General features: G+C 38.8%; 1 protein-coding gene across 1 annotated transcript in view; it reads left to right on the top strand.

Moving 5' to 3' along the window:
- Positions 1 to 13,830, top strand: part of syn3 (synapsin III) — a 178,429-nt gene that overhangs the window by 160,163 nt on the left and 4,436 nt on the right. Inside the window, exons 11-12 of the mRNA XM_063004723.1 lie at positions 12,453 to 12,584; positions 13,697 to 13,739. Coding sequence (XP_062860793.1) covers positions 12,453 to 12,584; positions 13,697 to 13,739 — 175 coding nt within the window. The remainder of the gene's footprint in view (positions 1 to 12,452; positions 12,585 to 13,696; positions 13,740 to 13,830) is intronic.

The raw sequence follows: 13,830 nt of genomic DNA on the forward strand, positions 1-13,830 counted from the left end.
CATGCCTTCTTTATTGGCAAGGAGATGTATTCATAGCCAGGAACTGCATTTTTGGATTTTTACTCTCTTGAGATACAAAACCCTCCAAATGATACACCTGGGCAAATGAAACACATTTAATTTGGACTTAACAAAATGAATAATCAGAACAGATGAGCAAAAAGGAAATAAGATGAAACTACAGAAAGTAAAACATTATAAGCTATGAATTACCTTGATTAGGATTGTGTAGTTTAATTGGACATTCTTCTGGGATAATGAATCTGTATGACCTGATAAATGTAGTCTGTTGGGAAGGAGGCTGTGCATTGATAAATACAAATACATATACATGCATCGATCACCCATAACATTAAAACCACCTCCTTGTTTCTACACACACTGTCCATTTTATCAGCTTCACTTAACATATAGAAGCACTTTGTAGTTCTACAATTACTGACTGTAGTCCATATGTTTCTCTACATCCCTTTTTAGCCTGCTTTCACCCTGTTCTTCAATGGTCAGGACCCCTACAGGACCACTACAGAGTAGGTATTATTTGGGTGGTAGATCATTTTCAGCACTGCAGTGACACTGACATGGTGGTGGTGTGTCAGTGTGTGTTGTGCTGGTATGGATGGATCAGACACAGTAGCTCTGCTGGAGGTTTTAAATACCATGTCCCCTCACTGTCCACTCTATTAGACACTCCTACCTAGTTGGTCCACCCTGTAGATGTAAAGTCAGAGACAATCGCTCATCTATTGCTGCTGTTTGAGTTGGTCATCTTCTAGACCTTCATCAGTGGTCACAGGACGCCGCCCACAGGGCGCTGTTGGCTGGATATTTTTGGTTGGTGGACTATTCTCAGTCCAGCAGTGACAGTGAGGTGTTTAAAAACTCCAGCAGCGCTGCTGTGTCTGATCCACTCATACCAGCACAACACACACTAACACACCACCACCATGTCAGTGTCACTGCAGTGCTGAGAATGACCCACCACCCAAATAATACCTACTCTGTAGTGGTCCTGGGAGAGTCCTGACCATTGAAGAACAGCATGAAATGGGGGTAACAAAACATGCAGAGAAACAGATGGACTACAGTCAGTAATTGTAGAAATTCAAGTGCTTCTATATGGTAAGTGGAGCTGATAAAATGGACAGTGAGTGTAGAAACAAGGAGGTGGTTTTAATGTTATGGCTGATTGGTGTACATATGTAGTACAGCAGGAATGAAACGCTGTTGGCAAATCATTTTGCAAACACTGTTAAATGGAGTGCAGTGCATTTTAAGGTGACTACTGAAATAGTCATATTAATGATGGCACACATAACCTTAATGTTAGTGTGTGTGCCAGAAAGCAAAATGACTCCAGAGCATGTGTTTATTTCAAACTGGGCAGCAGACTATATTGAAAGCCCATGACCAGGTAAATAGTAAATATGCATTGTATTTTTTCTACTTTAGTAGTCTAACCTCTTAAATGTATCATCTTGTATCAATCTATAACTTTTCCCATATGGTTAACTAATATAACTAATAAAAAAGTAGTATTTTTGTTAGTTAAACATAATTATACTTTCGTCTTTCTAATATAAAACCCTATTGTCTGTAAACAATGTCCAGATTTTCCACTGAAATAGGGCTTACACTTTTATAAACTTTTACAATGTAGTACAATGTTCTTTCTCTCTGTTAGATATACAGTACATCATAAAGCAACAAAATATGTACCTTTGGTTCCATCTTTATAACAAAGGTTCACATAGTTGTTATGAAAAATAAATACTGGCACCACAAATAGATGTATATCAGTGTATTATATTTAAAATGCATAGTTTATGTCCTCAGACTTTTACCATAACCTTGCCCAGACTCCTACCATTGTGAAAGCATTTTGTGTAAACATTATTTATTGATGAGCGGTACAGGGGAAAACCTGGCAGGACATATGCTTTACACATATCTCTGGTTCACAGATAATGTGAAGGGCAGACGTCTGAAGTCGTGTGTGTAAGAAAAGCACTCCACTACCACCTCTGAGAGTCCTGGCATGCTGAGGCCACTTGTCAAGCTTATTTATAGCAGAGCAGCTAGTGTTACCCTCTTGGCAGGACACATCTGTGTAAATGAGCAGATTGTTGCACTTTTGTCATAGTGAACTCAGGAGAACCAGATTAGTCCTAGGCACTCACCTCCCAAGTATTCGCATTGATGATGGTCCAGCAGAGATAAGGACCCTAGTCTGCCTTTACTCTGAGATGATGTAATGATGTATTACAATTTTGTTTCACTTTCTCACTCCCAGTAAAGAATCACCAGCGTGTCTACTCTTAGGCAACCAAGTACACACAACCACATCAGGGTCTGTATTATGATAAGGCAGTTGTAGCCTAGTGGTTAAGGTACTGGACTAGTAATCGAAAGGTCGCTGGTTCAAGCCCCACTACTGCCAGGTTGCCACTGTTGGGCCCCTAAGCAAGGCCCTTAACCCTCAATTGCTTAGATAGTGTACTGTCACAGTACTGTAAGTCGCTTTGGATAAAAGCGTCTGCTAAATGCTGAAAATGTAAATGTAAATAAGTGTAGAAATGTAAGAAAATATGTGTAACATTTCTTGCATTCATTATTTTGGACTTTTACCTTTTGAAAATAGGGTATTGTACTTTATTCCAACCACAAAAGCATTATTTTAATCAAGCATTGCTGCTGGCATTTAATTAAAAAAATGTTTAACAAGTTACAGTTGCAATCAAAACTATTCAACATACAGTACATTGCAAAGTAGATTTATTAGCAAAATTTACAAAATTCGAGCTGTTTGCAATAAACCAAACAAGAACAATTACATATCTCAAGTCCAAGTTCAACACAAAATGAAACTTTTAATGACAACTGCATTATCAGATTATTATCAGAATTATTCAATCCCTTCATGACAAGCATCCATAGTACTCAGCACCCTTGTGCTATTATGACCTGCTGCAAATGTAATACATAGCCAGAGACCAGCTTCTAGCAGTGTTCCTGAGGAATCTTAACTAATTCCTTGTGGACAATGGCCGTCAGTTCATTTTAGTTTTTCGGTTTTGCGTGCTGACCACTCCAGAATCTTCCAGGACATCTTGTGAAACCAAGCCTGGGTGGACTTGGCATGCTTGGGATCATTGTTCTGTTGGATGAAAGCCCAAACTTCAGCTTGCTCACAGAAAGCATGACGCTTTCTCCTAGCATTTACTGATAATTGATTTAATAAATCTTGCCCACCACATGCTGCAGGTTTCCAGTGCTAGCAAGCACAAGAGCATCACCAAGCCACCGCCATGCTTCACTGTAGGCATGTGTAGGCACTGTAGGCAACTTAAGTATTAGTTAATCTGAAACAAGTGTGACAAATATACTAAAATAGAATAAAGTAGGGAATTGGGCAAATACTGTTTTATAGCCCTGTTTATACTGTCATAGCCAAAATATAGGTCCCACTGCACTTCTCCAAGAAAATTGTTGCAGTTAAATATGATTATTTATTTTGTTTGCATTAGAACAACACAAAAAACTAAAAGTAATGTTAAATCTAATAACAATCCACACAGAACTCCAAAAATGGACTGGGAAAATTTATTGGCACCTTCTTAGAGTGAAACTGTAAGAAATTCTAGTTTCTAGATTGTAATCCTGTGATGCTCCTTTAATTTGTACTTAAACTCACCTGTAGCATGTAGCGTTTGGCTGCAATACTCTTGCAAAACTTAGTAGAGAATAGAAAGAAGAGCAAATATTTGTCAGAATATGTGAGAACCACAGACATGATTGACTATGTTGGGGTGGGGAGTTGGCTGAAGTCCTATGATGGATTGGAACCCTGTTTCTGCCTTGTAGTCAGTCCTTCCCAGTGAAACTAGGTCTACCACAACCATGACCAGGATAAAGGGCCTCATTTAAACACCAAAAGCACACCTGTAGACACAGGGTACAACTTGCACTATCCATTTTCATCTGAATGAAATGGGACACTGTTGTGGAAGATTCAGGTGGACCCCACTGCTGACACAAAACATATTAAAGCCAGACTAATGTTTTCTAGAACTTACACAGTCTCTAGAGTCGAACACTGTGAAGGTGTATAGATGTTTTGGGGTTGCTTTGTTGCTTTGGTTTTAGTGTGTTTTCTGAAAAAATGGCCATTGAGTTCTCCATGCCAAAGATGAAACAGACTATTTAGACTGTTATCAGTGAAAGATGCAAAAGCCAACATCTGTCATAGTATGGGGGTGCATCAGTGCCCACAGCATGGGTGACTTGCATATGAGTAAAGGTACAATTGTCGCTGGACCTGCCTACAGTCTAGATCTTTCTCCTATTGAAAATGCCTAATAAATCAAGAGTCGAAGAATCAGACAAAAGTGACCACACACTGTTAACAAGCTGAAGTCTTGTATCAAGTAAGAATGGGAGATAATTTCATTAAAAAACTGCTACAATTAGTACTCATGGTTCCCAAATATTTAAAAAATGTAATAAAAAGGAAAGGTGATGTAACAGTGGTAAACATGCTTGGTTTTTGAGTGTGTTCATGGTGTGTGTACATTTGTTTTCCAGTACAAAATGCAACTAAGTTCAGAGCAAATATTTGAAATATTTTTTTGTACTTTTCTTTAACTAAAGATTTGTTAACAAATCTGAACAACTGTACAAATGCGAACTGTAAGCCCCCTCAGCCTCCATATGAATAGATAGAATAAAATTCGAACTGATTACTTGTTATATTATACAGTGCACATTATGTTATATTTAGAATATCTTAGGTCACCTCTGAGTGTTTAAAGGGCCCTGACGATTTTATTTTGAGATATATAAATACAGATGTTGAATAAAATTTAAAAACAATGCAATGTGCATACAGTAAAATTATCAAAATAAGAATTTAAATGTGGTTTAAAGATGCATCAAAATAATATGTGTAGACCTCCACAGAATAATGCTAACAGTTGCGCTTACTGAATAGTCCAGTGACCGAGGTAGCTGTATGAATGGCTTGAAAATAGAGTGACTAGATTGACTGTGCACTGCAAACAGGACCAGTATGACTACTACTAGGCCACTGTAGTTCTAGGACCACTCAAGGTCACCCTGATCTTTGCCTCTCCACAATTTGATTATGTACATAAAGGTTATTTAGTTCCTTGTACTATGTACTATGATTTGTGGGCTCTTATTGCCCAAGGGACAGTGGTTGCCTAGTGGGTAGAGCTTTGGGCTATCAACTGAAAGGTTGAGAGTTCAAATCCCAGCTCAGCCATGCAGCCACTGTTGGGCCCTTGAGCAAGGCCCTTAACCCTCTCTCCTCCAGGGGCGCCGTACAACAACTGACCATGGGCTCTGACCCCAACTTTCAAACAAGCTGGGATATTCAAAGAAAAGAATTCCGTTGTACTGGGCACAAGTACAGTAGACCCTTGAGTTACGAACGGTTTACCATACGAACATTTCGGGTTACGAGCGATCTTTTTCAACTGAACGTACGAACAAATTTCGGATTACGAACAGAAATTCGTGAAACATGTGACGTCACGAACAAGTTGACTCCGACCGTCTCTCTGTATATATACATACAGTGAGCAAACATTCGGACAGCAGACGGTGTTTTTCCAGTGTTTTCTTTATATTTTGTAAAATTCAATATTAAAATGTCCCCAAAGAATGTGCAGAGGAAGCGCAGTGGTGAGAAAATGAAAAAATCACTATGTGTTGTGCCAGTAGCTGTCAATGTGTATCAGACAGAGGGGACAGTGAGTGAGAGAGAAGGAGGAATTCGGCTCAGTAAAGTATTCTTTCTTTCATGCAGTTACACCTACAAAATACAACACTATTGAAATAAAGAAGGAAATAATAGAGAAATATGAGAGTTATTGTTGTTTCTAGTAGATACATTTTATATAAAAAGAAGGAAATGTATTATGGTGTATGGTACAGCACACGTACTGTACTGAAATGTGATGTGTGTGTTTTTTATGTACAGTACTGTATTACTGTGAATTGTTGTTTATTATTGTTTATTACAGTATTACCTATTCTATAATTTAAGATTAAGGGAAAATATACTTGTATTTATAACAAAAAAGACCATTTAAGACATTAGAAAGGTTAGGTAAGGGGGTGGTTTGGGAGGTCTGGCATAGATTAATTCTGTTTACATTATTTCTTATGGGAAAAATAGGTTTAACTAACGAACATTTTGACTTAAGAACTGCCCTTTGGAACCAATTAAATTCGTAAGTCAAGGGTCCACTGTATATGTATATATGACAAATAAAGGTATTCTATATGTGTGTGTTTCCAAACTATATCCAATCAATTTAAATTGCAACAGTTGAACTCCAATTGAGTTCTAGACACATCTCAAAAATAATTAAAGCAAACGGGATGCACCTGACTACAATTTGGAGCACCACAGCAAAGGGTCTGAATACTTTCGTGAGTAAGAGAGTTTCTTAGTTTCAATTAATTTTTAAACTCCTAAAACATGTCTTTACTTCATTATAGGTAATAAAGTGTAGATTGATGGGTAAAAATTGCACATTTATTTAAAATCAATTACACAACACATTGGTCATTGTTTACTTTGATAACTTTTATCGGGCTAGACTTCTAGTCTATCTGGTACTTTGCATTTTCACTCTGAATAGCCAGTTAAACAAGCCGAACAGTGCTGCTAAAATGTCCTTATTTGGGCATCATTTAATATTCAGTCCTGTTCAGTCCAGTTCAGTCCTGTTAATATAACACTCTGGTTTATTTACTCAGTTTAACTTTCATTTTGAAACTCCGGATGTGACAGGAAGTGTCATGCTCCAGGGAGTCTGTGACACAGCACATTCCATTTTTGAACTATTTCTCAGTGGGGGCCCTGACATACTTGAATGAATGTTACTGTAATGTGCTGTTGCTGCAAGTAAATGACCTCATCTTTCACATACTATAATTAATTACTTATTCACTTCATTAACCGGTTCAGTCTAGTCAGGGTCATTGTGGGTTCAGAGCATACTCAGAAACAATGAAGAAAGGAATACAACTATGACAGGGGACTAATATAACTTTCGGGGCAGGTTAGAGTGGACAATCTACCAACGGGCAGGAATCTGAGAGGTGGGGGAAACCTTTGGACTTTATAGGCATTCATTAGTCATAGAACTTATTGATTAACTAACTGAAATCTTTTAAGGGAGAATAAAAAACCTACAATAAATCCATACAATATGCACACCCTTAAACTAATACTTCGTTGAAGCACCGTTTGATTTTATGACAGCACTCGGTTTTTTTTGGGGGGGTAGGAGTCTATCAGCTTATCACCTCTTATTTTAGCAATCTTTGCTCACTCTTCCTTGCAAAAGCACCCCAAATCTGTCAGACTGTGAGATCATCTCCTGTGTACAGCTCTTTTCAGGTCACCCTACAGATTTTCAGTTGGATTCAGGTCTGAGCTCAGGCCTTTGACATTCTAAAAGGTGAAAATCCTCCTCATCTTTAGCTTTTTAGCACATCAAGGTTGCCAAAATTGTCTGAAATTTGGAACGGTTCATAATTCCAGTCACCTTGACTAAATACCCAGTTTCAACCAAATCGTGCTGTTCTTTTGGTGATGCTTAGTGTTGTTTTTGAGCCAAATAATGGCCAAAAAGTTCAATCTTGGTTTCATCAAACCATAACACATTTTGCAAGCTGGGCCTGGATGTTTTTTTTGCCACCTTACCCTACTGCCCAGACATACAGGAGTATTAACAACCAGTACTTGCCAAAGATTTTTGCAGCTCCGTTAGTGTAGCTCTGGGCCTCTCGGGAACAGTTTTCTTCTTGTTTTCAGTTTTTGAAGGACGTCCAGGTCTTGGTAATGTCACTGTTGTGCCATCATTTATTCACTTGTTGATGACTGTGTCTTCACTGTATTCCATGGTATATGTCATGCCTTGAAATTTTTTGTACCCTTCTCCTGATTTAATATTCTTGTCTGCTGAATAACTCTGAGTCTGTAAATTATAGAGAGGTATGTGCCAGGGCATTGGGATTTGAAATGACTGGTGTAACAGGCAGAACCTTCCTGGTGTTGCTTCAGTAAGCCTTACTACAACTTACTTTAAAAAATCTTGTGAATACAGGTCATTCCAATTACTAACTAGAGCAATATTAGATATAGTAAAACAGCTAAAAGATTGATATACTGCAGATAGAAACAAGCAGATAAACATACTAGAGTCTACAGCTTATAAAACTAACAATAAAGATAAAAGATTAAGAGTACAGTGTGTGAATGTTTAGTAAAAATCGCATACACCAATCAGCCACAACATGTGAGAGGTGAAGTGAATAACATTGATTATTTAATTACAATGGCACCTAGGGGTGGGCGATATAAGGCAGTTGTAGCCTAGCGGTTAAGGTACTGGACTAGTAATCAAAAGGTTACTGGCTCAAACCCCACCACTGCCAGGTTACCACTGTTGAGCCCTTGAGCAAGGCCCTTAACCCTCAATTGCTTAGATTGTATACTGTAAGTCGCTTTGGATAAAAGCGTCTGCTAAATGCTGAAAATGTAAATATATTAGACAGCAGGTCTGTTGTTGTTGTGATAAGAGCATGAAAAATAGGCAAGCAGAAGAATCTGAGCAACTTTAATAAGGGCCAAAGTGTGATGGCTACACAACTATCTTAAAAACTAAGATAGTCTACTGGGATTTTCACAATAAGCAGTGTTACACCTAGAGCACACCACAGAGAGGGCTACAAAAACTGAGAATGGGAATGACTGAGCCTAATGTTGCCCAAAAGTATGTATAAAAGCAGCCAAGTAGAAAGGATTAGAGGTGAATTAATCGCGTTGCCAAAAAGTTTTACAGAAGTGCCCTTTAGTCCACTTGCACACAAATCCCCATCAAACTTAAACACAAACAGAACATAATACTGTCACATGAACTATGTAAGAGAGAATTATGTGAGAATTATATTATGCCGATAAATCTCAAGAATGGAAATATTAGGTCCCACTGGAGAAATGGAGGTCTTCTGTGTTCTTTGTTATAACTAGGAATATGTGTAAGAAAGAGTTACTAATGTTTTTGTTTTTTTTATGCATTTTCTCCCTTTTTCTCCTGATTTTTAGCACGTCCAATTTCACCCAATTGCGTTATGCTTCCTCTCTACTGGTGCTGACCTCTGCCCCGATTGTGGAGTGCAAACTGACACACGCACCCTCCGACACATGAGCAGTAGCCAACTGCATCTTTTCTCCTGCACGAGGCGAGCTCATATGCCCTGTGCATGGAGAGACACACCCTGATCGCACCCTGATATTCCTCTACTCTGTGCAGATGCCAATAATCAGCCAGCAGAGGTCGTAATTGCATCAGTTATGAGGTCCCTGTCCAGCTCCCTCCCTGGATGAACAACAGCCAAACGTTGTTCATATAGCCTCCCAGCCCAGCTGGAAGGCAGAGCTGAGATTCGATACGATGCATTAGAAATCCCAGCTCTGGTGTGCTAGCTTATTTTACCGCTGCCCCACCTGAGCGGCTGAGTTACTAATGTTAAAAGGTAACTGCATGTAAACAATACAATACCCAAATCAGGAAATAGCCTTAGCATTAGCAGTAGGTTTAGATTACTTATGATGAACATTAAACACATTTCTCAACAAGGAGATCCAAGCAGAAAGCATAGTATTAGTTCAACAACTCTCAAACATTTTATCATCAAACAAGAATGAGAATACAAATCATACAAGAATGAGACCTCTCTATGGCTCCCTAGTAGAAAGGAGGAAGGCTACCCCACATGACCAAAGCTCATTTATGTGTGAATGAAGTAAAGGCTAGCCCATCTGGTCTGAAACCACAGCAAAGCTGCTGTAGGACATACTGCCTGACAAGTTAATGCCGACTGTATTAGAAAGGTGTCAGAACACACAATGCATTGCAGCTTACTGTGAATGGGGCTACATAACATTACTCAATGCTGAGTGCTGTGCCATTTCTGCTTTCAAAGGGCAAGTGAGCATCGTAACTAGACCAAAGAGCAATAGGAGAAGAATAGGAGGTCTGATGAATCATGTTTTTTTACATTATGTGGACAACCATGTGCTTGTGTGTCATTTACCATTGTTGTAGACCAAGTATACCCGTTCATGGCAACAGTATTCCCTAATTACATTGGCCTCTTTCAGCAGTATAATATGCCCTGCCACACAGCAACAAATGTTCAGAAATGGTTTGAGTAACATGATAAAAAGTTAAAGGTGGTAACTTGGCCTCCAAATTATTCTTTTTGGATGGAGGTGGAGATGTACATTATTTAACAGTCCAGCCCCTCACTTAATAATCCATTTCCCTTCTCTAATTTATCCCAATAACCCTTTAATCGCCCCAACCTGTGATTCATTTATTAAATATATTACATGCTACACCAGGAGTTAACCTCAATACTTGTGTAGATAAAATAAGAATGGGTTCTCCTGTTGAGCCTGCTTCCTCTAAAGTTTTCTTTCTTTTGTACCTCATGAAGTTTTATCTTGCCACCATTGGCTTCGGCTAGCTATTTCGGTGTTTACATCAGATGACTGTTCAGTCATTTTTTACATCTATTTTTAAAGCTTATATATATATAACTTAAATTAGAATAACACAATACTTACAAGTCTATCTAAACACTGGCCAAGCCCCTCCTGTCACCGCTGCCAACAAAGACCCATCAAGCAAAACCCCAACTGACTAATCTTCATCTACCCATCCATGTTTCTGATCAACACCCACATTTGGAGCTTCGCTCCATTCCTCTTATTCATACTCTTCTTTGGAGGCTTAAGTAAGCAATCTCTTTATTTACTGTTAATCAGCAATCATAAACAATATTAAGGACACTCAATTTGTCTAAGCCTGACCCTATTCCTTTACTATTTTACTTAGATCTGTATAAACTTTATTTAACATCTCTGCATATGTATCTCTCTAATCATAAACTGGCTCATCAAACTATTTGCCAAGCTCACTGTTAAATGGACCTGCATAGTCATACATAGCGGTTAAAACTAACTGAAGTTTGTGAGAAAGGCCACCGCTGTAGCTCCCTAAATCTGGGTGTTGGAGAAGCCAGGAGCTTGACTTCATCCTGGCACCCTGGGTACAAAACATTTGTGCTATAAATTCCAGCTTTGTGAAGGTAATGATGTACAGACTAGATTAATGGTCATGTAATCATGTGTTATTTGTGGTTGTACCTGGTTATCTGTATTTACGTAGTTGTATTTTTGAGATGTTTAGCATAATATTATGTATTAAGTGTGTCTAGCCCTGTCAGACAGCGTCTATTTGTTACTGTTTCTTCCTGTTGCCATTAATTGGCATGGCTTGTGGATGGTTGCCCTTGAATCACTGAGTTTTGGCGACTGCATCATCTTCAATTGCCAGTTGGCCTTGTACTTTTTTTGAATGCTAGTGTATATACTATTATCTGGCAATTAACCTGCACAACTGTTTGTAATAGTGGTTGTCATTTCAATCATTACATTTTATTTCCTGTTTATGTTCTTATTTCCCTATTTCGTTTGCATGTTCTCCCTGTGTCTGCATGGGTTTTATCTCAAGTCCAAAGGCATGCAGTCAGGTTAGGTGGCTGTGTGTGTGTGTGTGTGTTTTGTAAAAATAATACCCCTCAATAATGAATGAGTGTATGTTCTGGACAAGCATTGTTTGAAGATGTTAAGCACTGCTGCAGAAATCATAGTGCATTATAAGAAGGACTTCTTATATTACAGGCAGTGTACAGACTGAACCTCTGTATGTTCTTGTTGTTCAAAACTTCTGAAAATGACTATTACTGAAGAGCAATTGTGCATAGTTAGTAAATTGCAATAACAGTACTAGCAAACAGTTACAAGCTACATTAGCAATAATTGCTTTATGGCCAGTGCCACCCAAAAACACTGACCGCAGAGTCTAACTTTTTCCAGCTGTATAACTTACAACTCTCATCATAAAAAAGAAAATACTCAAAAAATTATATTATTTATTTATTATTTAGTAAAATACCTGGTTTGGATAAGTAACAGCCCCTTAAACTAACTATTATAAAGCCACTACAATTGAAAGGTTTCTAATACACCGATCAGCCCTAACATTAAAACCACCTCCTTGTTTCTACACTCACTGTCCATTTTATCAGCTCTACTTACAATATAGGGGCACGTTGTAGTTCTACAATTACTGACTGTAGTCCATCTATTTGTCTACATATTTTATTTTATTATATACAACTGTGTCTGTACGTCCAGTATTGCGGTTGTAACGTATTCTTCAGTGTAACATTTAAAAGCATTACAACAACTACACAGTGTGGCCATGGATGGGTACTACATCCAGTGTTACATAATTAGCCTGCATGCATACATATACTGATTCTTGATGTTATATCCTCAGGTAATGGACAGCTCCATGCCTCTGATTGGTGAGCATGTGGAAGAGGACAAACAACTTATTGCTGATCTGGTTCTCAACAAAATGGCTTTTTCCCTGCTAGGAATCACTTCTCCACAGGCCCCTAATGCCAAGGTACTGCTAAGAAAACACTACCATCACAACATTGCTTCCATACAATTACATAACAGCTGTGTTATACACTGTGCCTCAGTATTAATACAGAAAATTACTACTGATCCTAAAACAACCAATATTTTGTCCAGGATATTTACCGTGACCCAGGCAACACAAACAATGCAAAACAAGACACAAAACGAAATATAGTTATTTAATAAAATTGGTGGCAATCAACACCGACCTGGCATAACATTATGACCACTGACAGGTGAAGTGAATAACACTGATTATCTCTTCATCATGGCACCTGTTAGTGGGTGGGATATATTAGGCAGCAAGTGAACATTTTATCCTTAAAGTTGATGTGTTAGAAACAGGAAAAATGGGCAAGCGTAAGGATTTAAGTGAGTTTCACAAGGGCCACATTGTGATGGCTAGAAGACTGGGTCAGAACATCTCCAAAACTGCAGCTCTTGTGGGGTGTTCCCAGTCTGCAGTGGTCAGTATCTATCAAAAGCGGTCCAAGGAAGGAACAGTGGTAAACCGGCGACAGGGTCATGGGCAGCCAAGGCTCATTGATGAGTGGTTCTGATAGAAAGGTGTCAGAATACACAGTGCATCACAGTTTGTTGTGCATGGGGCTGCATAGCTGAAAACCAGTCAGGGTGCCCATGCTGACCCCTGTCCACCACCGAAAGTGCCAACAATGGGCACGTGAGCATCGGAACTGGACCAGGGAGCAATGGAAGAAAGTGTCCTTGTCTGATGAATCACGTTTTCTTTAACATCACGTGGATGGCCGGGTGCGTGTGCGTCGCTTACCTGGGGATCACATGGCACCAGGATGCACTATGGGAAGAAGGCAAGTCGGCAGAGGCAGTGTGATGCTTTGGGCAATGTTCTGCTGGGAAACCTTGGGTCCTGCTATCCATGTGGATGTTACTTTGACCTGTACCACCTACCTAAGTATTGTTGCATTACACTGTTTTACAAACTCATACAAATGTCTTTATATTATTTATTGCAATCTGATAAGGCACCCCTCAGTAACTGGTAAAAGACTGAGGACATTTAATGACATATAAAGTAATACAATAAACAATCTGCCTTTCTTTTTTCTGAAACAGACACAGCCTCTTCCACAGACAACCCAGCCCAAAAGAGCTCAAGGTGAGTCAAAAAGAACAAAGTGTAAACATAACTGCCTGGAAAATCTAGTAATAGTAGTAATCAGACAGGGATAGTGTTTTGTTCTTGTGAG

This window comes from Trichomycterus rosablanca, chromosome 1, assembly GCF_030014385.1.
Source record: "Trichomycterus rosablanca isolate fTriRos1 chromosome 1, fTriRos1.hap1, whole genome shotgun sequence".
Classification (NCBI taxonomy): Eukaryota; Metazoa; Chordata; class Actinopteri; order Siluriformes; family Trichomycteridae; genus Trichomycterus; species Trichomycterus rosablanca.